General features: G+C 41.6%; 1 protein-coding gene across 1 annotated transcript in view; it reads left to right on the top strand.

Moving 5' to 3' along the window:
- Positions 1-25109, top strand: part of nrg1 (neuregulin 1) — an 828914-nt gene that overhangs the window by 399278 nt on the left and 404527 nt on the right. The window contains exon 2 of the mRNA XM_072583931.1: positions 6916-7011. Coding sequence (XP_072440032.1) covers positions 7005-7011 — 7 coding nt within the window. The 5' untranslated portion in view covers positions 6916-7004. The remainder of the gene's footprint in view (positions 1-6915; positions 7012-25109) is intronic.

Raw genomic sequence — 25109 nt, forward strand, 5'->3', positions numbered from 1 at the left:
GAGTGAACCAATCCATAGGTGATTACGGCCTGAGTATTGAGCTGTCATCTGACATAGCGCATAGCACACAGAGGGCGTTGAGAGAATAGTCAGTGATATGTTTAACATGGAGACCTGTTCCCTGACACATTTCAATGTTGTGAGTGTCAATCATATTAAAGAGAGGCTTAAGGATTGGATGTGAAAGGGGAGGTCCCATGCAAGTCTTGATTACCGGAGCTGGGGGTGACCAGATTGCCAATTGTTTTGTCAGGATTTCTTCTAATTGCTGTTCATGTTTGCAAGAAGATTGGAAATGCAGGCCTGCCACTCACTATTCAGCTCAGTTCTTTTGTTTTTCTAAGCCAGCATTATTTTGTCAAGTCACAAGCTGACAATCAGGCTGTTTCTCTTTATGCCTGAGAGCTGGGAGTTGGTCTGGTTCAAGGTTGGATTGGTATTCCAGCAGCATCTCAATGAACTCTCCGGACACACTCCAAACAACAGCTTGCATTCACACAGAGCATTTAACACAGTAAAATATCCCAAGGCTCAAGACCACAGTGATATCAGATACCAGTCTGACAATGTGTGACATAAAGAGATATTTGAACTAAAAGCTTTATTAAAGAGGTAGATGTGCCTGAAAGGAGGAGAGGAAGGATGGTCACAGTGTAACCGTATGAAATGTTTCATGGCCCAGGATCACAAATCAACTTGGTTTTCCATTTAACATTAAGAATCAAAGAACCCATAGCAGTGTCCTGAGCTTAGTTAATAGAGACATAGAGTATATTAAGGAGGTTATGCTGAACCTATACAAGAGTCTTGTTAGACTTCAGCTGGAATATTGTGTGCAGTTCTACCATAGGAAGGATGTGAAAGAATCAGAGTGAATGCAAAAGAGATTTGCAAGAATGATTTTAGGAATGAGAAACTTCAGCTAGGAGGATAGATTGAAGAGGTTGAGACTTTTGTCCTGGGATGGAAGATGGTTAAGAGTGGTACAGTGGCTCAGTGGTTAGCACTGCTGCCTCACAGCATCAGGGAAGCAGGTTTGATTCCACCCTCAGGTGACTGTCTGTGTGGTGCTTCCACATTCCCCCCTTATGTGCATGGGTTTCCTCCAGGTGCCCCAGTTTCCTACCACAGCCTAAAGATGTGCAGGTTAGATGGATTGGCCATGGTAAATTGTCCATTGTGTTCAGAGATGTGTAGACTGGGTGGATTAGCCATGGGAAGTTTGGGGTTACAGTGATAGGGTAGGTCTGGTTGGGATGCTCTTTGGAGATTTGGATTTGATGGGCTGAATGGCCTGCTTCCACGCTGAGGCAATATATGAGAACTGACGGAGGTTTTCAAAACCTTGAGAGGCCAGAATAAAGGAGACAGGGTGACAGGTAGGGCAGCAAGTTGTCTCAGTGGTTAGCACCACTCCTCACAGTGCCAGGGTCCCAGCTTCGATTCTGCCTTCACGCAACTCTCTGTTTGGAGTTTGCACGTTCTCCTTATGTTTGCGTGGGTTTCCTCTGGGTGCTCCAGTTTCCTCCCGCTGTCCAAGGGTGTGCAGGTTAGGTGGATTGGCTGTGCTAAATTGCCTATAGTGTCCAGTATTGTGTAGGTTAGGTGAATTAGACAGTGGTAAATGTAGGATAATATGGTAGGGGAATGGGCCTGGGTGGGTTACTCTTCGGAGGGTCAGTGTGGATTTGTTGAAGGGTATGTTTCCACACTGTAGGGATTCTATGGAAACAGTTTCTGCTTGTAAAAGGGTCAAGAGCAATAGGACACAGTAATTTGCTAAAGTAGCAACTATGATGTGAGAAAAAGCTTTTGCACACAATGAATGTTTCAGGTCTAGAATGTCCTGCCTAGGAGTCTGCTGGAGGTAAGTTCCATTTAGGTATTCCAAAGATCTATTATTTGAATAGAAAGAATGTGCAAGGGTATAGGGGAAAGGCTGGAAACCATAATGCTCATTTGGGGTCCAGAACACGATGGACTGAATGGCCTCTTTCTGCACCATAACACTTCTATAATTCCACAATGGTTGACATTTCCCCATTATAATCCCATTGTGCCAAATTTGTAGTTATCCACATATATCCAATGTTCTAAAAGATTGCTTATTTTTTCTAGAAGGCTAAGCAATGAAATAGGCACCACAGGTGCAAAGCAAATATTTTATGAAATGAGTTATGGTTGAGTTTGAATGAAACAGTGAGTGACTGAGAAAATACTTCCCCAGCAGCAGCAGACCAGTCTATGGCTGAGGAGGGCTTTATGTTTGTGGTGAGGTGAGTTGACTGGTCAAATCTATCAGGTTAAATGAGTAGTACTGAGAAACTTTAATTGCAATGTCCATTTAATTTTCAGACCAACTAATAAATATTTCAACTGGATTCAAAAAGTAGACACCAGGATTTAGATTAAATAGTTAACAGTGTGCAGTTGTGATTATTAAATGCAACTTTTTTATCATCGAATGATGCAGCAGATAGTCTGAGGAATTATTCATATGATGTGAAAGGATTTTTTTTTGACTGTAGAGGAAAAAGAATTATCAGTAAATGTTGTGTTCTAAAGTGTAGAGGAGGTACTAAAAAAGCATTGAGATACTCGTAGTTAAAATGCTAATTGTGCAATCCTTGATACTGTCACCGTTTGGAGTGTAAATAATAAGCATTTGTTAAGTTGTCTTGACAGCCTCCAACAGTTCACACACAGTGCTTTGGAAGGTCTCTGATGCAGTTGGTTGTAGACAAAAGAAGATGAAAGGTAGTGTTCCAGTGGGTTTAATTTTTTGGAGTGGGGGTGAGGGCTTATAATGTGCAACAAACCACGAGGGTCTTACAGCCTTGTAGGGTGTGGAGTGGAGTGAGCATTGTTGGCTTGTGAGATGGTTTTCTCATCCTACAGAAACGTTGCCCAAACTTGGGGGCTGACCCCCGGAGAGGTAGAGGAAAAGGAAATTTGTAGGCAATCTGATCCATGGGATCACTTGAAGGTCTTGGGAATTGGGGAGGGAGCAAGGGCAGGATTGAAAAATAGGAGGCATGAAGAGAGGCTCACTTGTTCTGGGAGATGTTGTCAGAACTAAGGGGCACGTGTAATCAGAGGCATGGGGCATGGGAATGTTCACACTGAATGGTTGGGGAGCTTGGATGACTACTCTGAGGCCTGGAGCAATGTATATCTCAGGGTGCGGGTGCTCAAGGGGATTTGGAGGTCAGTATTGTTGGATTAAAGATCTCAGGGTTGTATGATGCTAAAGGCTTTGACGCTCAGGTTGAATGCTTGGGAGAGATATTAGAGATAGATTGGAAAGGTCATTAGAGAAGAGAAAAGGTGTCCTTTGAGAGGTGACACCTCTAGCCCAACAATCCTTGTCTGTAACTGCTAAGTTTCTTTAAGTGTAAGAAAACCTGACCATGTGTAAAGAAGTTCAAAATGTCATATAAATGAGACACTTTCTCGTTGTAATATTTAAAGTGCCAAACTCACCTTCTTTCCTCCAATAAAACAAGAAGTGGAAGGATTGAAAGTGAGTTGGGACTAGGATTCAGATCCTTCTTGGCAAAAGTGAGGACTGCAGATGCAGAGTTTAGATCAGAGTGGTGCTGGAAAAGCACAGCAGATCAGGCAGTATCCGAGGAGCAGGAAAATTGATGAAACGTCAATTTTCCTGCTTCAGTTCGTTCTTGTTGACCTTCATGACTCTGAGCTTTCAGTTGACTGCACACCAACACACCAGCGTATTCCCTGGCCAATATTTCTGTCTTGGGCCAAATGCAGTGCTCCAGTGAAGCTCAACACAAGCTGGGTGAACAGTATCTCATTTTCCACATGTGGACCCTGCCATCTTCAGGACTCAATATCGAGTTCAATAATATTTAGATCTGAATGCCTTCTTCATGACCTTTACACACTCTGGCACACACCAGGCCCCAAGCTCTGTCATCACATGTGTTGCTTTCAGCACATTTTCACCTGCTTATGGGCCCTACTTTCTCCCTACTTTCAATGACCATTACCAATTCCTTTGTCTGCCAACTGTCTTTCTCTGTCTGTCTTCACCTATCGCTTACTTCTTACCAACCCCCACTACCCTCTCAGCACAGAAGCCAGCATTTCTGACCTGTTACCGGATCTGAAGACGGTCACTGGATCTGAAACATTGACTCTGCTTTCTCTCCACAGATGCAGCCGGACCTGCTGAGTTTCTCCAACTGATTCTCTTTGCGTTTCAGATCCTTGTCACTTAAACCTCCTGTTCAACCCAAATCCAATTCCTATTCAGTTAAATCCCCTCCCCCAGAGGCAATGGGCAAGTTTACAACACGGGGGAAGTACCGAAAAATGGTTTTTAAGTACAGCAATTATTTGGTACTGTCATTGAAAAGTTATGTTGATTGGACTCAATGAATATGAATGTAACTATTGCTTGATGCAATCTGCTGTAACATAAAAGAAATTAAGGATTCATATCTGATCTTGTCTGTCCTGTGTGATCTACCTGTGGAGACATTAAAGAATTGTGAATATCTAGTTCAGATCATAAGGAGGTATGTGAGGGAGGGGTCTAATGTATGATGTACTGATGTTGGCAGTGTATTTCTCTCGTAACTTGTAGTGACCTCCAAACCAAACCTTTGCTTGGTACACCTACACAGCAAACACCTCCTCATTCTGAATTGACCTTCATGTTGCGCTGTATTCACCGAAAACAGGCAAACATGTCTAGGTTTGTGCCAATATTCCGTTACAAAAAGAAACTCCCTAAAAACAGCTTCACTCGCAGAGGATTTCTGGTATCTGTAACAAACAGCACAATTCAGTTCGGAATTGTGCAGCGTCAGGAACCATTACCATGAATCTATTCCCTAATAACGTTAGTCAACCAGCCAAAACTAAAGTCAAATTTTGATCAGTGCCATTAATGTGGAAATCAGCAGTGATGTTCATAAATGATATCTCGCACAGCCATTTAAAACAAACAGATTTTATTAAACTGGTTAATGCTGTGTTAACACAACACAGTCAAGAATGCAGTAAGAGTGTCTTAAACATTTGGATGTGAACAGTGCCAGGGAGAATTTCTGTTTGGTTGTGTCATGGAAGTGACTTTTCAGCTATAGACTGAAAATTACAGAGCATTTATAATGACCTGATATCACCAATAATACTCAAGCCTATCTGCACTGTTTCAAAAACTAACACATAGTACCTTAAAATCATTTTAGTATCTGTGCTAAGACTTTTTCTTCCATGTCCTTCAGTAGTTGAAGGTGGTGATGGAAATTAAGAATTAAGTCAGCATCAATCAATATCTCCAGTATAATTTAAACATTTGCTGGTGAAATGTGTTTAATAGTAGTCATAATCAGGCTTTAACATTTAATTAAGAAAGTCTTTTTAGTGTTGCGCCTAATTTGGGGTCATAAAATTGGTAGCAGGTTTCTGGGGTCATTAACAAGTAAAAGGGCAGATAGAGGGGATTCAAAATCTTTGCAGTTAATTCAGAGGTTAATAGCCAGTACTGACTGTGCAAAAAATAATTCTGGAGCCATCAGTGGATGATCTTTTAAGGAAAGGAAGACTTTATTTGGAGAAGTGAACATTCAGGGCCCCCAGTGATACCTGGGGGATTGGAAACTTATTTCAGCCTTTGACAGACAGCACGTTGTGAGCTTCTGCAAGAAATAGCCCAAACCTCCCGCAGGTTTGGGACGCCTGGGCACATTGCCAGCAAGCTGGTTATGTCATGTGGGGCTCCAGACTATGTGGCTGTGTCTGTTGTTCCTCCAACATTGATCATCAAGTAGGGCCTAGATGGATAGAAGAAAATATTAGGAAGGTCCAAGAGTGTGGAGTCAAATAAGAGGGCAATTGCAAGGGACAGAAGTGTATTTCTGGTCTCCTGTACTCCAATGGTCCTCCTGGTTCCACATTCAGGTAAGTAATTTCTTGACGATTTAGCTTTCTGGTGCCAACTTCAGACAATGCCTCAGGTCTAAATCAAAATCAAAAGAATTGCGGATGCTGTAAATCAGAACCAAAAACAGAACATGCTGGAAAAGCTCAGCAGGTCCGGCAGCAGCTACGGAGAGAAATCAGAGTTAACGTTTCAGGTCGAGTGACTCTTCCTGAGAACGGATCTTTCCGGGGAAGGGTCACTTGAACCCAAAACGTTAACTGATTTCTCTCCACAGATGCTGCCGGACCTGCTGAGCTTTTCTAGCAACTTCTGTTTTTGATCTGTCAGGTCTGAACACTTGGCATCAGTTGTGTTTAAGGCAACCCAGACTTGAGAAGGGACCTTTACCAATAATGTGGGTAAAATCTCCTTGAATTAGTTTAAAACAAATGTAGTGAAAGAGAATAGACTGGACTTGTTTGTAAATAAGTAACAACACCCTTCAACATTCCAGAAATTTCCTATGTATGTTGCAAAGCTCTTGTAGAATGAGTAATCAATTATTCATACAAGACTATAGATTACTTTGGTGTTTATTGGTTGATAGGCATTGAACATAAGCATGTAATATTTATTAGTCTGTTCTCTTACAGAAATGTTAACTTATGTAAAATCAAAGGATTGATATATTAATGGGCACCTGAAATGTTCATTAACTGATGATACCCCTATAATGCCTCTCCCATTTGCAGACCAGCTATTGTGTAGTTTGTAATGAGAAGGTTTCCCTTTGTTAACACAAATCCAAGCAGGAAAGTAGGATGACTGCTGCACATGCCTGACGGATGACACCATTAAACTGCAGTTAGTACCTCAGGCCAAAGAGAGTTGCTGTCAGATGGGCTTCACAGCCTCTGTGCAGTGCATCCAGCAGCAGAAGGCCGGAGGATAAAAGGGAGAAATGAAACCTAATTGACTTTGTTTCTGATTTTCTTTTTTCCCCATCCTGGCTTCTGCAGCTGTCCACATCTGCTACCTCGAGCCTCCAGACGCATAAGCAGGTTTGAAGTTGACCTCAATCAGGATTCCAACCTTTGAGTATGCCCATATGACAAGTGAGTACTCTGCTAGTATGACACCCGATTACAATCAATTGTTTGATATGAGAAAGAGATCACACCGTTATGTTGTTTGAAAGTAACTTTTAGTGGAACAGTTGAACATTTCAGGATCTGTACACCTCAATGACTGTATAAAACAGGAACATGGACTCCAGACAAGCAAATGCACCCTTACTGGTCCTTATCATAGTATCCTAATAATTCTTACAGCCCTACTTATTCCCGATAATGTTGCAATTTTTAAGGAAATATATTTAATGTTGTCTTACCTTCCGCAGTCAATATGTCAGCATACTTTTAGAAGATATGTTCATGGTATCGTCACTGCCTCATGGCATGTGAACTGAGAGTGTATAACCTCATGCTTCATCTTACTTCAGGTCATTTGAAGAATAGCACAATCAGGCTGCTCTTTCATAATCTAATGTTATTTCAGGCACTATGTGTATAGAATGTAATGTGATATTTGTGCATCATAGTTAGCTGGACTAAATGTAAGTTGGTTTCTTCACATCCAGTTTCTTTTGATATGAGGGATACCATAAGCATTGCCACATCATATATTAACATCCCATTGGTGGTAAACTCACATCAAAAACCTAATTCTCTTTTGGAAATTACCGTTGGATCTATTTTCATAGTCCTTTTGTTTGTGCATTCCTGATCATATTGCAACAACTCACATTTATATAGCACCTTTCATCAAAGTAAAACACCATGAGGTACTTCACAGAAGTGTTAACAGACAACATTTTAGACTGAATCACAATAGGAAGGTGTTCAGACAGGTGACCAAAAGCTTGATTGAAAAGACATGTCTTAAGCAGCTTCTAGTTCTCTGCATCCCCCTCTAGCTCTTTGTCTATGATCTTAAAAAGATCACAATAAAAATTACAAAACATATCATTGAATCCCTATAGTGTGGAAGCAGGCCATTCAGCCCACACTGACTGTCCAAAGAGCATCCCACCCCCCCCCCTACCCTATAACATTGCATTTCTCATGGCTAAGCCAACACATCCCCTGGACATTACTGTCAATTTCCCATGGCCAATCCACTGAACCTGCACATCTTTAGATTGTGGGAGGAAATGGAAGCACCCGGAGGAAACCCACGCAGCAGGGGAAGACTATGTAAACTCCACACAGGCTGGAATCAAACCCAAGTATCTGGGGCTGTGAGGCAGCAGTGTTAACCACTGAGCCACCATGCTGTGCTCACAGAAATGGCACTGGCAATATGTATGCCCTGCATTTCCATGTAAACTTCCTGTCGATAAATGTTTCCTGTGCCTTCGGACTCCAGGGAGGATCTGGTCTGGCATTTTCCATGATCCTCTAAGTCACGTCTGTTGTGCAGAGCTGTCTCAAAACGCATCCTTGTCCTCTACATAACGCCATCAATTATCAGATAAGTCTTAGTCTCCCTACGTCCCTTTAAAACCTGCAGCAAAACGTTTTTCTTCATATATGCTATCAGTCATCTCTTTGGACTTTTTGGATTTGTCCTCCATGAAGCCCTTTCAGATGATTTCATTAAATGTATTTTGTTAGGATCCTAGAAATGTCCTTAAAAGGACCAAAAACATCTCCAGAAGAGTTATCACTATCTCCATTCCAAGGCTGCTTGCTCAGAATGGCACAGCTGCAACCAGTTTCCTTCTGGCATTCACTCACTTCACATCCACTCGATGTTTTTTCCTTCACTCAGACACCTAAACAAGCTGCAAACTAAACTCACTGTTGCTTTAATTCAGAACAAGACCATGAGTTCCCTAAACTCAGTTTTCAGCAGTTTGTCTCTGGTTACATTGCTGACTGACTGAATTCTAGGATTTTCTGTATTTATGTTTGTTCATGATACACAAGCCCTGTTCACTCAGCAACAGCACTATTCTTATTAAATCTATTTATTTTTTCAATGTACCAAATTGCTGGCCCCGTTTCTTCACTCAAAACCTCATCAAGATCCACTTAAACAAAGGGAACTTTAGAACATCGCATCCACACTAAAATAAAAGCAAAATCATTTCTTTTTCTTGGTTTTCATGGCGTCGTTCTGTTAATGTGTGGATTTAGTAATTTTCATTTCAAGACAGGCCTCTCAGCAAGATTACATCTGTTTCAAGAAATGTATTTTGTATTTGTCACAAACTGGAGTGAAAGCACTTACCACAGAGGCAGAGTTCACATGACTAAGGGACACCAGCTGGTAAACAATGTGAAAAGGTATTTCTATAAACAGAAGCTAAAACTGGAGGCTGGAGGGAGGTTCACAGCTTGTCATGAGGGTCTAGAGTGTTTGGGGTGTGGGGACGTTGGACAGACAGCCTATCCAGCCAGAGGATGCTGCAGTTCGCAGGGACTGGGCAAATAAAGTGGACATTGGGACCTAAATTGCGTTGCATCATTTGGTAGTTCAGGAACTCAGCAGGGTTTGTATAGTCAACCAGGTGGATCATAGAATTTGAGTTGAAAAGTGTGATGCTGGAAAAGCACGGCAAGTCAGGCAGTACTGAAGTCAAGGACTGTCTGTGTGCCAACAAAGTAGGGAGCTTGGTGATGGAATTCCAGCCTCTGTGGAGTTACTTCCATCTGTTTTGCTTGTGATTTGTGAAATGAAAATGTGGATAGTATTGTTTGGGCCCTGGCCAAAGATGGGTCCACTGGATCCAGATGGTTGGCCTTGCAACCCAGATCTTGTCGTTTGATCTCAAATTGCATCCAGATTCATGCTGTCTTGTGATTAGTGTGACACACTCCGATCAAAGCAAGATTGGGGATACGGACCTGGAATAGGTTGAGTTTCCATATGGAATGGTAAGACCTTGACCTCTGAGGCTGGGGCAGTGACCAAATGGGTTTGAAGAAAACGTGGGGGCCTGATTGAAAGCTGGAGTGGAGTGAGTGCAGTGGAAATTGAAGTTTCAATCTGGAAAACAGTAAAAACAACAGAAAGTCTTGCAGTTATTTAGCACTTTTCATAATCTCAGGATGTCCCCAAGTACTTCTTAGCTGAAAAAGTACCTTTGAAATGCAGTCATTATTGTAGCCTACAAAACATGACAGCCAATCTCTACACAGCATGATCCCAAAACATAATGGCCATGTAATTTTTTTCAGTGATGTTGTTTGGAGGATGAATAATGGCTCAGACACTAGGGAGAATGCTCCGTTTGTTCTTGAAGATAGTGCCAAGGAATTATTTTTTTCCACCTGGTTGGCACAGTGGCTCAGTGGTTAGCACTGCTGCCTCATAGTGCCAGGGACCTGGTTCAATTCCACCCTTGGGTGACTGTCTGGGTGCTCTGGTTTCCTCCCACAGTCCCAAAGGTGTGCAGGTTAGGTGGATTGGCCATGCTAAAGTGTCCAGATTAGGTGGATTAGCCTTGGGAAATGTAGGGGTACAGGGTAGGTCTGGTGAGATGTTCTTTTGATGTCCAGTGTGGACTTGATGGGCTGAATTGCCTGCTTCCACACTGTGTCCATTTCTCTACTTCAGAAGGTTATCAGTCTTTATGTTAACATCTCTGAAATATGGTACCTTCAACTGTGCAGCACTCCTTAAGTAATGCGCTGGATTGTCAGCTTGGATTTGGTACGAGTCTTTGAAGATGGATTTGAATGCATGAGCTCCAGAGAAATAGATGAGTATTTTTACAAAATGAGCTGCTGATTACATCTGGGACAGAGGCAATTTTTTACCTTGGGAAGGAGGGTTAGATTTTAGACCTGAAACTGGAGTAGTGTAGAAAGGAGGAGGACCTAGTCTGGAAGGAATAGGAGGAAGAATTTGAAATTGTTGGCATTGGTGTGTTCTGGCAATTGAAGTAATGGAGACATGAGGAGAGGCTGTTTAATGTAGTAAATAGTTGGGATTTAGAATGCACTGCTTGAAAGTGTGGTAGAGGCAAGGTTAATTGAGACATTCGAGAGGGAATTGCATTATTAATGGAAGAGGAATGTTCAGGACTGTTGGAGAAGATAAGGGAATGGTGCCAGGTCAAATGCAAGCATGACAGCGATGGGACTAATGGCCTCCTTCTGTATGGTAACTATTCTGTGATTCTGTGAATTTTGCAAAATTTAGGGCCAAAGGGAACCACCGATCAAGAATGTTACAGGAAAAAGATATTTGTTAATATCAATTAATCATATACTTCCTGGTAGCCAAGCGTTTGTTATCACTTAATAAATCTGCGGTAATCCTTCAGCGGAGGAGCCGTGAAGTATTTAATTGGTTGTAAAGCGCTTAGGGATGTCCTAAGGTCGATACAAATGCAATATAAATCCAACTTGGTTCCTTTCATTAAACACCTGAACTAAGTTGTTTCTACATGGAATAAAATTCTAAGCCGAAGTAAAATAGCCAACAGACCCGGCAGATAAGCATGAACTTTCGTGAGTATAGAATTTGGGACTGGTGTATGATTTAAATTGGATGTATTCCCTGTTATCTCTGCATAAAATTACCTCTAGGCACTTTGCAATTTAAATATTTTCAGCGTGTGACTGACTAGTTCTTAGACAGAGGAATCACAGGGTTTGTTATTACTGTTTTAAACTCATACATCATTAAACATCCTCTTAGAATTCCCAACAATCTGAAAGCAGGCCTTTCAGCCCATCAAGTTCACACTAACCTTCCGAAGAGGAGCATCCCACCCAAATGAACCCCCCTATAATCCTGAATTCTCTATGGCTAACCAACCTAGCCTACACATCTTTGGATACTATGGCCAATTTAGCATGGCCAATCCACCTAACCTGTACATCTTTGGAAACCAGAGAACCTGGAGGAAACCCATGCAGACAAGGGGAGAATGTGCACACTCCACTCAGAGAGTGCTAGATTCGAACCCAGGTCTTTGGCGCTATAACAAATTAAAATTGATTTGGAGATAGTGAGCACTTCATGTATAGAGTGTGGCGATGGAAAAAGCATAGCAGATCAGGCAGCCGCTGAGGAGCAGACAAGTCAAAGTTTCAGGTAGGACCATTTATCAGGATTCATGATGAAGGGTTCTGCCTGAAACATCGAGTCTCCTGCTCCTTAGATGCTGCCTGATCTGCTGTGCCTTTTCCAGCACCACACTTTATCTACTAAAATCCATTCAATATTCAAGAGAAATCTATCCCGGGAGATTGGAGCATAGTCCCTCAGATGATAGAACATCCTTGTGATTTAATTTCTGTCATATTAAGATTGAACTGGGTGATATGTATATCTCAGATAATCCCACTGGAACAGATATCTGGCCATTGGACTCATTGCTGTTTGTGGAATCTTGCTGTGTGCACCTGAGCTATTTCACTTCGGATTGTTCTTCAAAAATAGGCCATTGACCTGTGAAACATTTTGGGTCCAGAGGATGTGAAAGGTGCTGAGTGAACAGAAGTTGGGAGGTCATGTTGAGCTTGTACAGGATGTTTTTGAGACCTCTTCTGGTGTACAGTGTGCGGTTCTGATCGCCCTGCTATAGGAAGGATATTATTAAGCTGGAGAGGGTTCAGAAAAGATTTACCAGGATGTTACCAGGAATGGGGGGGGTGTGGTTTGAGATATAAGGTGAGGCTGGATAGGCTGGGACATTTTCCACTGGAGTGTAGGGGGTTGAGGGGTGACCTTATGGAGGTTTATAAAATCATGGGGTATAGATAAGGTAAATGACAGGTGTCTTTTCCATCGATGATTTTCCATCCTTTTCCATAGGGGATTTCAAGACAAGTGGGCATATTTTTAAGGTAAAGGGAGAAAGTTTTAAAAAGGACATGAGGGGAACTTTTTTTATACATGTGTGGAATGAACTCCCAGGGGATGTGATAGCTGCATGTACAGTTACAATGTTTAAAGGACATTTGTATAAGTACACAAATATGAAATGTTTGGAAGAATATGGGCCAAACACAGGCAGGTTGGACTAGTTTAATTTGGGATTATGTTCAGCGTGTACTGGTTGGACTGAAGCGTCTGTTTAGGTGTTCTATGACACTATGACTCGATGCTATGACAAGTCTCCTCTTTATTTGTAAAGCAGGACTGAGCGAAAACAAAATTAGACACTAATCTTTGACACATTCCCTTGAAAATGGACCTTCACCACTCTAAAGCCACATGCTTCTCCCAAGAAACATTCTGGAGATTGAATTGAACCACTGTAATATCAGCCAAAATAATGAAATCCACACCATTCTGTGAAGAGACCATTGTGGTGTGTAAGTTAATCAAGAACCATGAAACATGACATAACATGCTCCATGGGTGAATCTAACCACATCAGTTTTTTTGTTGCAGCTGCTTGTGCGCATTTAGGTTTTTGGAAATATTACATGACCCAAATTGCTGAAATGTGACCTGAGATTACTACAACAAGGGAGATAGGGCAAGCAATTGTACACACCCTTAACCAGTTTTATTGAAAGAGTAACAATACAAAAACTGAGAAGGAAGTGTCAGTTTGTGAATTCAATTTCAATTAGGTACAGAAAGTGAAATCAAGAGAGAGAAAGATTACCTCTCTACTCATTATTCCAATGCATTCCTGGCTGGTTTCCTACATTCTAGTTTCTGTAAACTTGAGAGCATCAAAAACTCTGCTGCCACCTTCTTAACCCTTAGCACTTCCTGTGCCACCATTACTCCAGAGTTTGTGATCCTACATTACTCTATAATGTCCTGGTGAAGCAACATCTTGATTTTTAAACTCCCATCTTGTTTTCAAATTCATCAATGGTCTGTTCCCTCCCTATCTCTGTAACCAACTCCAGTCCCACTGCGTCACTTTTTGGCCTCCTGGTGCATCCCTGATTTTGATCATGTGACCATTAGTGGCTATCATTTCATTCGCCTTGGCCCCAAATTCTGGAATTCTCTCCCTACACCCCTCTCCTTCTCTAGCTCACTTTCCAGGATCATCATTTATGGCAAGGGGTATTGAATGCAGAAGAGGAAGGTTATGCTTCATTTATCCACGGCATTTGCGTGATTGCATGTGGGGTATTGTACATCTGAAGTGCCTTGGGAAGTTTTATGCCGTATGACTGCAAGTTGTTATTACTATAAGAGAGAAAAACAGACTGACTGGAAAGTGCTTCTTTTCAATTTAAATTTTATGTTTGCAAGCTTCCAACAGAATGAAAACCTGAAGGTATAATGCTCCACAATTGTAATAGCTGATGTCAGTGAGAACAGTTTGGCAGTGAGAAACAATACTGTGATTGATACAGTTGAAAAGTGAAACACATTGTTGAAACTCTACATTATGCAGTCATCATCAAGAATGCCAAATTTCAAACAATATATACCGCTGGAGTTATAAAGTGATGAGTGGTTGTTATGGGCCAGACCAAACCCCCCTCAAAGTACTCAGAAGATAGTGTAAACCCTTTACTGGATTTAAAGCAAAGCTCACTCTATTTATCCACTATAGTTAAAATACTACAGAAGGAAGGAAGAAATTGGAATAACTTAACTCTATTGGAAAATTTCACAGAATAATAGAGGCAGTAACTATTACTAAATCAATTCCAATATAGCAACATCCCATAAACACAGCCTTCGCAAAAGGCAAATTCAGAACATAGATTGTCGCACATGCAGCTGCCATAGCAGACAGCTTCTGTAACCAAGAGATGGACGGAATAACCTTCACTTCTTCAAGATTCCCAACTGCAACTGCTGAAAGCTAAACTAAAAATCCTGGTTCTGTGGTAGTTTGACCAGGCCCATTTTGGCTGCTTCTATTATTCCAATTCTTTTTTAAAAAGACCTCACAAGCTGATCATAATTCTTGATGAAGGGCTTAAGCCTGAAATGTCAATTCTCCTGCTTCTCGGATGCTGCCTGACCTGCTGTGCTTTTCCAGCACCACACTCTTGACTCTGATCTCCAACATCTGCAGTCCTCACTTTCTCTAAGACCCCACAAGCTGTTTACTGGCTTTCTAACTAGACAGTTCAGAACCTCTGTCTTAAAGCCTCTCTTTTAAAGGAAATGAACAAAATAACCTCTTAAAGCAACGTATTGTCACATGGTTGACAATTCAACCCTGATTGGCCAGGGTATTTCCATGAAGAAAGCAATGAGGAAGACATCCTAAGCTCCCATGTGGTTACAGGGAACCAGGCCTTGTGTACAAATGTTGTCATCTTCGTGATAATGGCCTAATTATCATTCTAATTCTAATTAATGATTTAATTGTGTGGTAATATATGTAAAATAGCAGAACTGTAAAGCAGCCATTGGAGCAAACCAACTGATTTCTCTGTGTGGAAGTTGTAAACATGCAATAAACTAATAGGTGGGCAGAGTTCCAACATTGAGTGCACACACCCCATGTTCTCCTTAAACTCTGAACTCTCTGACAGTCAGGGCACACATGCAAGTACATGTTTTCCAAGGTAGACCCTTTTACTTACTGACACATGAAGACATTATCATGGTCCTTACAATAATTCATCCTATTTGTCATTTAAATTTGAAACCACAATACGACCTCGACTGATTATCTTAAATCTCCACCAGGCGAAAGTGGGTACTGCAGATGCAACATGGACTTCACCAGCTTCCTCATTTCCCCTCCCCCCACCTTACCCCAGTTCCAACCTTCCAGCTCAGCATCATCCTCATGACCTGTCCCACCTGTCCATCTTCCTTCCCACCTAACCGCTCCACCCTCCCCTCTGACCTAACACCTTTACCCTCATCTCCATCCACCTATTGCACTCTCAGCTACCTTCCCCCCAGCCCCATGTCCCTCTCATTTATCTCTCCTCTCCCTTAGGCTCCCAGCCTCATTCCTGATGAAGGGCTTTTGCCCAAAATGCCGATTTTCCTGCTCCTCGGATGCTGCCTGATCTGCTGTGCTTTTCCAGCACCACTATATCTTGACTTTAAATCTCAATGAGCCTGTGCTTTCTGAACACAAAACAAATGTCTGATGTTAGACATTTTCCACAACACCTACTGAATTATCCTGAGTGTATTAAAACTAAATTAACAACCAATTTAAGGTAATACCTACCCCCATAGATGTATGACAGCATCTTGCCTTTCGATACAGTTCAGTGGTGAAGCAAGTAGCAAGATGTTGTTCTTGCAAAACTAATGGTCAAATAGTGCAACACAGGTCGCAAATTTCCCATTTTCATGTATAATTTTGTGTCCGACCCTTAGCTGAAGTTGCTGTAGGACTTTCACATAAATAATAGCAAGCACCATTAATTTCAGCATTACTTTTGACAGCAAGTTATGACCCAAATGACCAATGTTGCCCATCAGAAGATTATTATCTCTAGAGCAGAGAAATTTATGAGGATATTTAACAGCAGTGTTTAAAATGATGAGGTGATTTGACAATGAAAATAGGGAGACGCTGTTTACACTGGGATTGACTAGAAAATTCACACTTAAAACAATTGGTGGAAGAACCAAACAGGAGTTGAGGGGAATTAATTTGACTTATAATGCTCAGGAATGACCAGTATGCAAAGATGGTGGAAGCAGATTATATAGGAACTTTCATAAAGCAATCAGACATGAATTTGAAAATAAAACATTTGCAGAGCTCTGGGAATAGGGGAGGGACTGATTAGATTGCTCCTTCAAAGAGCTGGCGCAGACATAATGGACCAAGTGGTGCTAAATGTATGTTACAAATTGAGTCTTATTTAATACTATAGAAGTCTAACGATTGGGACATGTACAAGGAAGATATTGCAGTACAGATGAAATTTTGTAGTTCAAATTCATAAAGAAATGACAGACTAAACCTTATGAGTCAGCCTATTTGCCTTCCTTTGTTTTCCAATATTTGTCGCACTGATTTTGTTAGGGTTTACTTTCCGAGAGGAATCAGCGTAATTTGGTGCTTGTCCATCAGCTGCTGCCTGAAGCTATCCGTGTGCACACATTGGAAACGGAGAATCTTTCTGTCCTGTTGAGTGAGCTTTAGGGACAGATGTTTCAACACGTGTTTGTGCTAATTACACACCACACTGAAAGTAGCAGGCTCATTTATTCAATCCAGCTGTTACCGGCTGAAACAGACCTTATCACCCGAATGAGCCTGAGGAAAGCCAACAGCAGGGAGGTTAATTGAATGGTTACTCTTGCTGCTACTGGCAAATCTCATTAATGACTGTCTTAGGTTTCTTGTAAATTGGTCACGTTGATTTACCCCACTTTGGCTCAGCCTCAAAAAGGAGTGGTAGTCTTTCCACCCTGTTAATACTGCTTACTGTAGAGTTTCCAAAGCACCAACCTGATTCAGGTGATGGACCTTTTACATATTGATGCATGAAGACATTATCATGGTCCTTATAATAAGTCATCCTATTTGTCGTTTAAAGTTGAAACTGATTGGATTCTGTATCTTGCACTATCTGACCTATTTCTTCTCATCTTAAGATTATATGATCTGATTATTTGTAAGGGTAAGGGTGCGAAACAGCTCCAGTTTAGTGGAGCCAGGCTGTGGGTGGTGAATGAATGGCAGAGGCAAGTCCTGAATTTAAATTTTACAATAAACGATATGGCCCCCATTTTCAGTTTTATGGCCCACTGGTTGTGTTTCCCCAAGCTTGTGACACCAGTCAGCCAGTGAAGGTTGGATGAGAGTTCAATGCTGTCCTCGAACTGAGCAGAAGAGTTGAATGTACTGGAAACTTCATCCTGGATGGTGTCAACTTCTTGACGGTTGTTGATGTCCCTCTTTTCAACTTTTGTCCAAAGACACCATTCCAATATCTGCCCTTCCTGACAGCTCCCTCAATGGTTCAGAAGAGAGTTACCAGGAGGTCAGGAATAGAGGGTCTGAGCTATAAGGAGAGGCTGGGATTTTTTTCACTGGGGCATAAGAGATTGAGAACTGACCTTATGGAGGTTCATAAAATAATGAGGGGCACAGATAAAGTCAACGGGAAAGCATCTTTTGCTTGAGTGGAGGATTTCAAGACTTGTGGGCATATTTTTAAGATGAGAGGAGAAAGATTTAAAAAAAAGATATGAGAGACATTTTTTTTGTACAGCGAATGGTTCATGTGCAGAATAAATTTCCAGAGGAAGTGATGGATGCGGGTACGGTTACAACATTTAAAAGACATTTAAATAAGTGCGGGAATAAGAAATGCTTGGAAGGATATGAACCAAGGACAGGTAGGTGGGACTAGTTTAGTTTGGGATTATGGTCAGCTTGGATTTGTTGGACTGAAGGGCCTGTTTCCATGCTGTATGACTCTATGACTTCTACCTTCCTGATGTTCCCCCTACATGAAATCCGATTACCCCGCCCCCTCCTAAATGTCCACTCCCAATGTTGGCTCCTCTTTACTAGTTAGATTCCCTACTGCAATGGCAAGTAGGGAATTTTCTAGAAATCAAGGCAGTCTGCTTTGCTGACACTGAATCTCTTTTCCAAACACTCAGTTATTTTCAGGGCTCCTATTTTCCTTTGACAGCTGATGTCATCCTGTAGGCCTTATCCACTTTTCCGTAGCTGTGTGTCACATTTTCTCAGGCCAGATTTTCAGCTAATACCATTAGTCTCAGATGAGGTATTACTCAGATTTACTTTATGGAATTGCTTTGCCTGATCAAAAGGGATTAATATGCCATGTGGATTGTCCCCTACTCTATACTTCCCTAATTAAAATACTCAGGAGGAAATATTCTACTTGATTCGAAGGACTAACCCTAGGTCAAAACCAGGAGTTGACCTGTTGCCAAGTAGCAGGGACAACATTTTTGGATAAATATGGACAAAAATAAATTGGTGTCATTGAATTTGAGGAACAACCAATTGGGAGACAGTGTGAGAAGGTTGTCACATGAGATCAATGTTAACTTGGCAAGAATGAGGCAGCTGTCAGCTAATAGAGCTGTGTAAATTGTGGAATAATTTTACACCAATTGTATTCGGAAAATCGTGTAATCTTGTGGCAAAACCAGTTTGGTTTTTTCATCGGACCATGTCCTCTCCTCCACCCTATCTCACGCTATGGGGCTGGACTGAGGAAACTACGTCTGGTCTGGCAAATGGATCAGGGCAAAAAGATATGGTGAAAAGTTTCCCTACAGGGTCATTGCATCTCATACACTGTGCCCGCTTTATGACTAGAGATTGCCCATTGAGCACAGCCAGTCCCATGACCAGGTGTTGTGGTCTTCTGTTGGCTGCCGTCGAACTTTGAATTCTTCACAGTGTTTCCAACTCTGTCACAATCCCTCTGCCATTCCATCCTCCGAATGTTGCCTTCCAATCGGAAAAAGAAGAGATTGATTTCCAACCGGTTTAGTCTTGACTACCTGTAAACCTGCCTTTCCTTGCCCATCTCCAATGCATTATGTCACTAATGAAAGCAACTTATCAAAAGAAATGAGGCAAACAAAATTTTGCACAGTGCCTCCCGTGACTTTTCTCCTGTGTTCTCTTTAGTTCCTTCGGAGTCCAATACAATCTTGGTTGGATATGAAACTCCAAGTTATGGCAGGATGCCCTTGCTATGAGGGGCAAGTTGGCTCATTTTGCAAGAGAGAATTCTTAGAAGTGACTCATATTATTCTCAATAATTTCATGTCTAAGGCTTTGTCTTGGTTGTTAAGAGGGGCAGCTGCTTTTTGGCAGTGAGTATGAGTAATATTTGGAGAGATCCTCCAAGCATTTCACTTGGCAGCATATACAATGGGATAAATATCATCAACAGATCAAAAACAGGCTGTTCAGAGAGAACTGTAATAAATTATCCCAATTAAGTGGTGGTAAAGATGACTATTTAATCAGAAAAAGAGTAGTACAGCTGTTAAGAGCTGAAACTAACCAGCTTGTCTGTCTTCAGAAGGAAGGAACAAGGATCCTCTGTTTATCTATTAGATTGTGTTACCTTGAAAAAAAAGGGAACACATTCTCAACTTGTTGGGGACTAGTACAAGAGGAGGATAAACCAGTGCAGGCACCAGAGCGAGCTAGGAGAAGGGTCAGAGCTTGGGCCAGGGGACAATAAAAAGAATGAGGAAGACCATCACAAGCATGCAAAGTGCTGGAACTCGATGACTAGTTGGATTGATTTTCGCGTTGGATTGAAGGTGGCGTAGGATAAATAGTTTTCTCTCTGATCTCTAAATTATCTCCAGCAGCCCCGTCCATAGATGATTTGCTGGAGGAGAGGTGTGGTGTTTCACTGAGGAAAATGATGAAGAGAGTTGGTATGAATGGCCAGCCTTGGTCAATCCCAGTTTTCACAGGGACGGGCTCTGTATTGGTCCCATAACTGGGGAATGCGGCATGATGTCATTGTGATGCAGGCAAAAAATGGTAGCAAATTCCTGAGTGCTGCCAGATTTAAGGAGGATACTACACAGGTTCTAACTATTGATAGAGGCCAAACTTATCTATATTTGGAATTTGCCATGTCCAGGGGTTCTTGCTGTTTCTTGCAAAGAACTGTTAACTGGTCAGTGGATGGCCTCTGCGGTACCCACCTGAAAGAGATGATATTGATTTTTTTTTGGTTCGGTGAGTGGCCATTATAAATCAAATGGTTCAGCAATCTGGGGGCTGCAAACCCACCCTACTGGAGCTGATCTTGAAGGTCCCTTTCAAGGCTATGCCTCCAACCAGTGCTGAAAGAGTGCTGCACCGATGTGCAAATCTAATGAATAGGAAGAGCAGGTCAAGTCCTGATCAATGTGTATGTCTCAGCTCATGACACTGAAACAGATTATTCAGTCCTTTCTTTTGTGGCTATTTTGGGAGTCTCACTCTGAACAAAAGGATGTTGGTGTAGGTAGTTGTGCAAGGCACTAGTCAGTCCACAACTGGAATAATGTGAACAGTTTTGAGCCCCTTAACAAAGGAAGGATATGTGGTAGTCCAGAGAAAGTTTACCAGGTAGGAAGGGACTGTATTATGAGGAGGGGTTGAGTAGGTTAGGCTTGTACTCATTTAAATTTAGAAGAATGCAAAATTATTATATTGAACCATTCAAGATTCTTAGGGAACTGGATGGGTAGAGGTGGTGAGGTTGTTATCCCTTATGGGAGAGTCTACAACCAGCAGACTTAATCTCAGAATGAAGGCTCACATATTTAAGACAGAGATGGGGAGGAATTTCTTTTCTCAGAGGGTTGTAAACCTGTGGAAGTCTTTACTGCAGAGGGCTGTTGAGGTTGGATAATTAAGTATACTCAAGGCCAAGATAACAAGATTTTTAATCAGGAAGGGAACTGAAGGTTATGGAGAAAAGACCAGCCACAATCTCTTCGAATGGCAGAGCAGAATTGATGGACCGAATGGCCTATGTCTGATAGCACAACAGCGAGTGAACTTCTGCAAATGTTCATTTGCTTGTAAATGTTTTGAAGCCAGCCTGCCTCCACCCCCGCCCCATTCTAGGTACTGGGCAATGCCATGTAAATGCAAATTCTTGTATAAATTGATATCATGAGTACACAGGCTGAAACTCCAAAAGTTACACAAAGCTTCAGACCAGGGAGCGTTGATGATTGAAATGGGTGATAGATTCATTTTGTACTTAGAAAGGAAAAATATAACATTCCTATAAAGAAAGACATCAATTACTGTTAATAGTTCTTTCTGGAAGAAGTTCCAGAAGATTACTGGTTACGGCTACAGAACTGGGATCTCAAGCCCTTGAGTCTAACAGTTGACTGCAAAGCAATTACTTTGTGACATCTCAAGTGTTGGGGAGCCGATGAGCGGCTGTGAAGGCAGTTTCCGAGCATTGATGTGTCAATAGATGACTGGCCAAACCAGGCTTCATTCTCTGACCTCTCTCTCTGTTGCTCGAGCCAGGTGTGTCACAAGAAAGCAATAAAAGAAAGAGAAATATTCCAGATGGGTTTCAGGGGGACATGAGTAAGCAATCACTTGACTGAAAGCAGGTTTGAGGCAAGATTTAGTTGGCAGGTCCTGTATGAGAGAGATAAGATGGATATATATTTGGTCATCCCTGAGTTCATCTTTCAACACTTAATCAAAATCATTGTAAGTCTGCAGGATAGATTCTTGTTTGTTGTGGAGTAGAGGAAGCCCCTGTTTAACATTGCCCTGTTAAGAGGTGTCTTCCTCTAAGGTCATTAAGTTAATGGGACCTCTATTCTCATCTAACACCATGAGGTTCATTTTAAAGTTGTTTCCCATTAGCCTGATGTGGAGCTGCATGACCTGATTATCACCATTTTCGTGCAATCTCTCTTGCTCTCCAATTCACCCTCTTTCTGCCCATCAACCTGCAGCTTCTACCATTCCTGGACTCTCTCTCTCTGCTCCCGCTCAATGCCTCCTGCTCTTGGACCAGTGTTCCTGCTCATGGAAGGTTCTAAGCCCACATCCAGATCTGCTCTGAAATTGGAGCTCTAGTGTTATGACAGTATGGGTTCTGTTGGTGCAGATATGCCAAGCTTGGCTGTTATGATGAACAGAAACTTTAGCGGAGAACAATAGGGATGTTACAGCACAGAGAAAAGGCTATTCTGCCATCATGCCAGTGCTAACTGAATAATGTAGCTGCACATCCTAATCCCAATTCCAGCACTTGGTCTGTAGCCTTGCAGGTTTCAACTCTCCAGGTGCAGATCCAGGTCCTTTTCCAATGAGTTGAGGGTTTCCACCTCAAACTGGGCAATGAGTTTCAGACGTCCACCACTCTCTGGGTGAAACTAACTTTGCCCATGTATCTTCTAATCCTTCTACTGATCACCTTACCTCTGTCCCTCCTTGTAATGTACCTATTAGATAGGGGAAACCTATCTTCCGTCTCCACTCTTTGTAGGTCTGTTATAATTTTGTACATCTCAGTTAAATCACACCACCAGCTTCTAAGAAAAACAGTGCTAACCTTTCCAATCATTCATTCGAGTTGCAATTTTCAAGTCCTGGCAACATTCTTGTCAATCTCCTCTGTACTCTCTCTCAAGCAAACCTCCACCTGTGGCCTATCCCGTGTTTTATACAGTTCCAGCATTTCATCGTGGCTCTTGAATTCAATACCTCGCCCATTGAAGGAAAGCATCCCACATACCTTCTCTCCCACCTTCAGGAACCGGAGGACAAGCACTTCAAGTTTTCTTACATCCTCTGCTCCTCTCAACACCCTCCCATTTGCTGTGTATTATTTGTTTTGCTTGTCCTCCTGAAACACATAACTCTACCACCACTCCAGATTGAATTCCATGTTCCACATTTCCACCCACTCCAACAAACCATTGATATCACCCTGCTGTCAACAACCACCCCTGTCACTATCAACAACCCAGCCAGGTTTTGTGTCATCTGCACATTTCCCAATCACGCACCCACATTTAAGTCCAAATCATTAATAAGTACCACAACCAGTGAAGTACCCAACACCCAATCCCATGGAACACCCTGGAAACTGCTTACCGTTTGCAAAACTGTCCATCAACCTTTACCCTTTGTGTCTTGCCACTGAACCAAGTGGCTACAGTTCCCCGCGTTAAATAGGTTTAATTTTTCTGAACAGTCTGCCATGTCGGGCATTGTCAAATTGGCTTGCTAAACTCCTTGGAGACAACATCTACTGGAATACCCTCATCAATCCTTCTTGTTCATTGCCCAGAAAAATCACTGTACTTTGTAAAACATGAACTTTCCTTAACAAAATCATGTTGACTCTCCAAGTAGCAATTTATCCAACTTCCCAGACTTGATTCTAGTAACTTACACACCATCAAAACTGACCACACTATTCCTCACTCCTTTTTTGGATCATGGAATAATATTTTCAATCCTCTGGTATTGTAGTTGTATCTAGTGAGCATTGGAAAAGAATCATCACAGCATCTGTTTTTTCAGCCCTGATAATTTATCCACCTTCAAAAAGGTCAGTCCCTTCAGTACTTCCCTTCTCATTATGCTTACGTTATCGAATATTTCACACTCCTCCTCTTTAACTAGAAAGTCTGCATCATCCTTTCCCTTGTGAAGGCAAAGACAGAATGCGCATTAAAAACCCTGCCCACCCATGCACAAGTTTTTATGTCTAAGTCTGATAAGCCCAACTCCGTCCTTACTCATCCTCTTGCCTTTAATGTGCTGATAAAACATTGTTGGATTTTCCTTGAGCTTACCAGCCCATGGTTTTTTTTCTTATCCTTTCTTTGCTTCCCCTGATTTATTTTTTTCACTTCAACCCTGTACTTCCTACACTCCTCTAAGCTTCCTAAAGTATTACAGTTATTGATGTTGCCATAAGATGTACTTTTCAAGTTTATCTTACACTGTGTGCTTCTGAGTTACCAGGGGATTTGACATGTGGTAGTGCCCCCCATTTTCTTTGTGGGGTCATGTCTACTCTGTGCCCATAGAAGTGTGCTTTCGAGTGAAAAGGTGAGGATGGTGGATAAAAACAGAAAATAGACTCAGCAAGCCTGATAATATCTTGGAGAGAGAACCAGAGTTAACATTTCAAGTTATGTTTTGGTTAAACAAGTTATCTCTAACTTTGTTTAAGCATGGTATGCCTTCTGTGCCTTTCACCCAGTTTGCATCCTATTAACATGCGGGTAGTTGAAGTGCCGAACTATTATTTCCCTTTCATTTTGAACTCAGACAATTGCTGACATATTTGCCCCTTTAATTCTTTCCCACTATTTGAGAGAGTCAGAATGCAGGACGTTTGGTGAGAGGGTGAGTCAGACAGTCAGAGGGTCCTCAAAGAGGAAGTGTTAACAATGACCACGGGGATTAGTGAGTGGAATGTTTTGAGATTTGGAGGTCCAGGAACCAGGCTTGGAAATGTAGGTAGACACTTACCAAATTTCTTTTACATTTTTAAATGTACTTTATTTTAAAATTTATTTTATTTGTAAATATAGAAATTTAGTAATGTTATGTATTTCAACTTAAATTATTCTTTTTTTGTTCTGATGAGAAAGTTTGCACAGAAACTTTGCTTATCTGTCCTTTTTAATGGGAAGATGCAATACACTTAAAGTTATTGCATTTGGAATCACAATTCTTAAGAACTCAGTTGGAATTTTATGTGAGGTCTTCCTGTACTCTGTACCTAATGAGCTGGAGTAACTTGATTCTTAGGATTTTGGATATCCTAGA

This window comes from Chiloscyllium punctatum, chromosome 14, assembly GCF_047496795.1.
Source record: "Chiloscyllium punctatum isolate Juve2018m chromosome 14, sChiPun1.3, whole genome shotgun sequence".
Classification (NCBI taxonomy): Eukaryota; Metazoa; Chordata; class Chondrichthyes; order Orectolobiformes; family Hemiscylliidae; genus Chiloscyllium; species Chiloscyllium punctatum.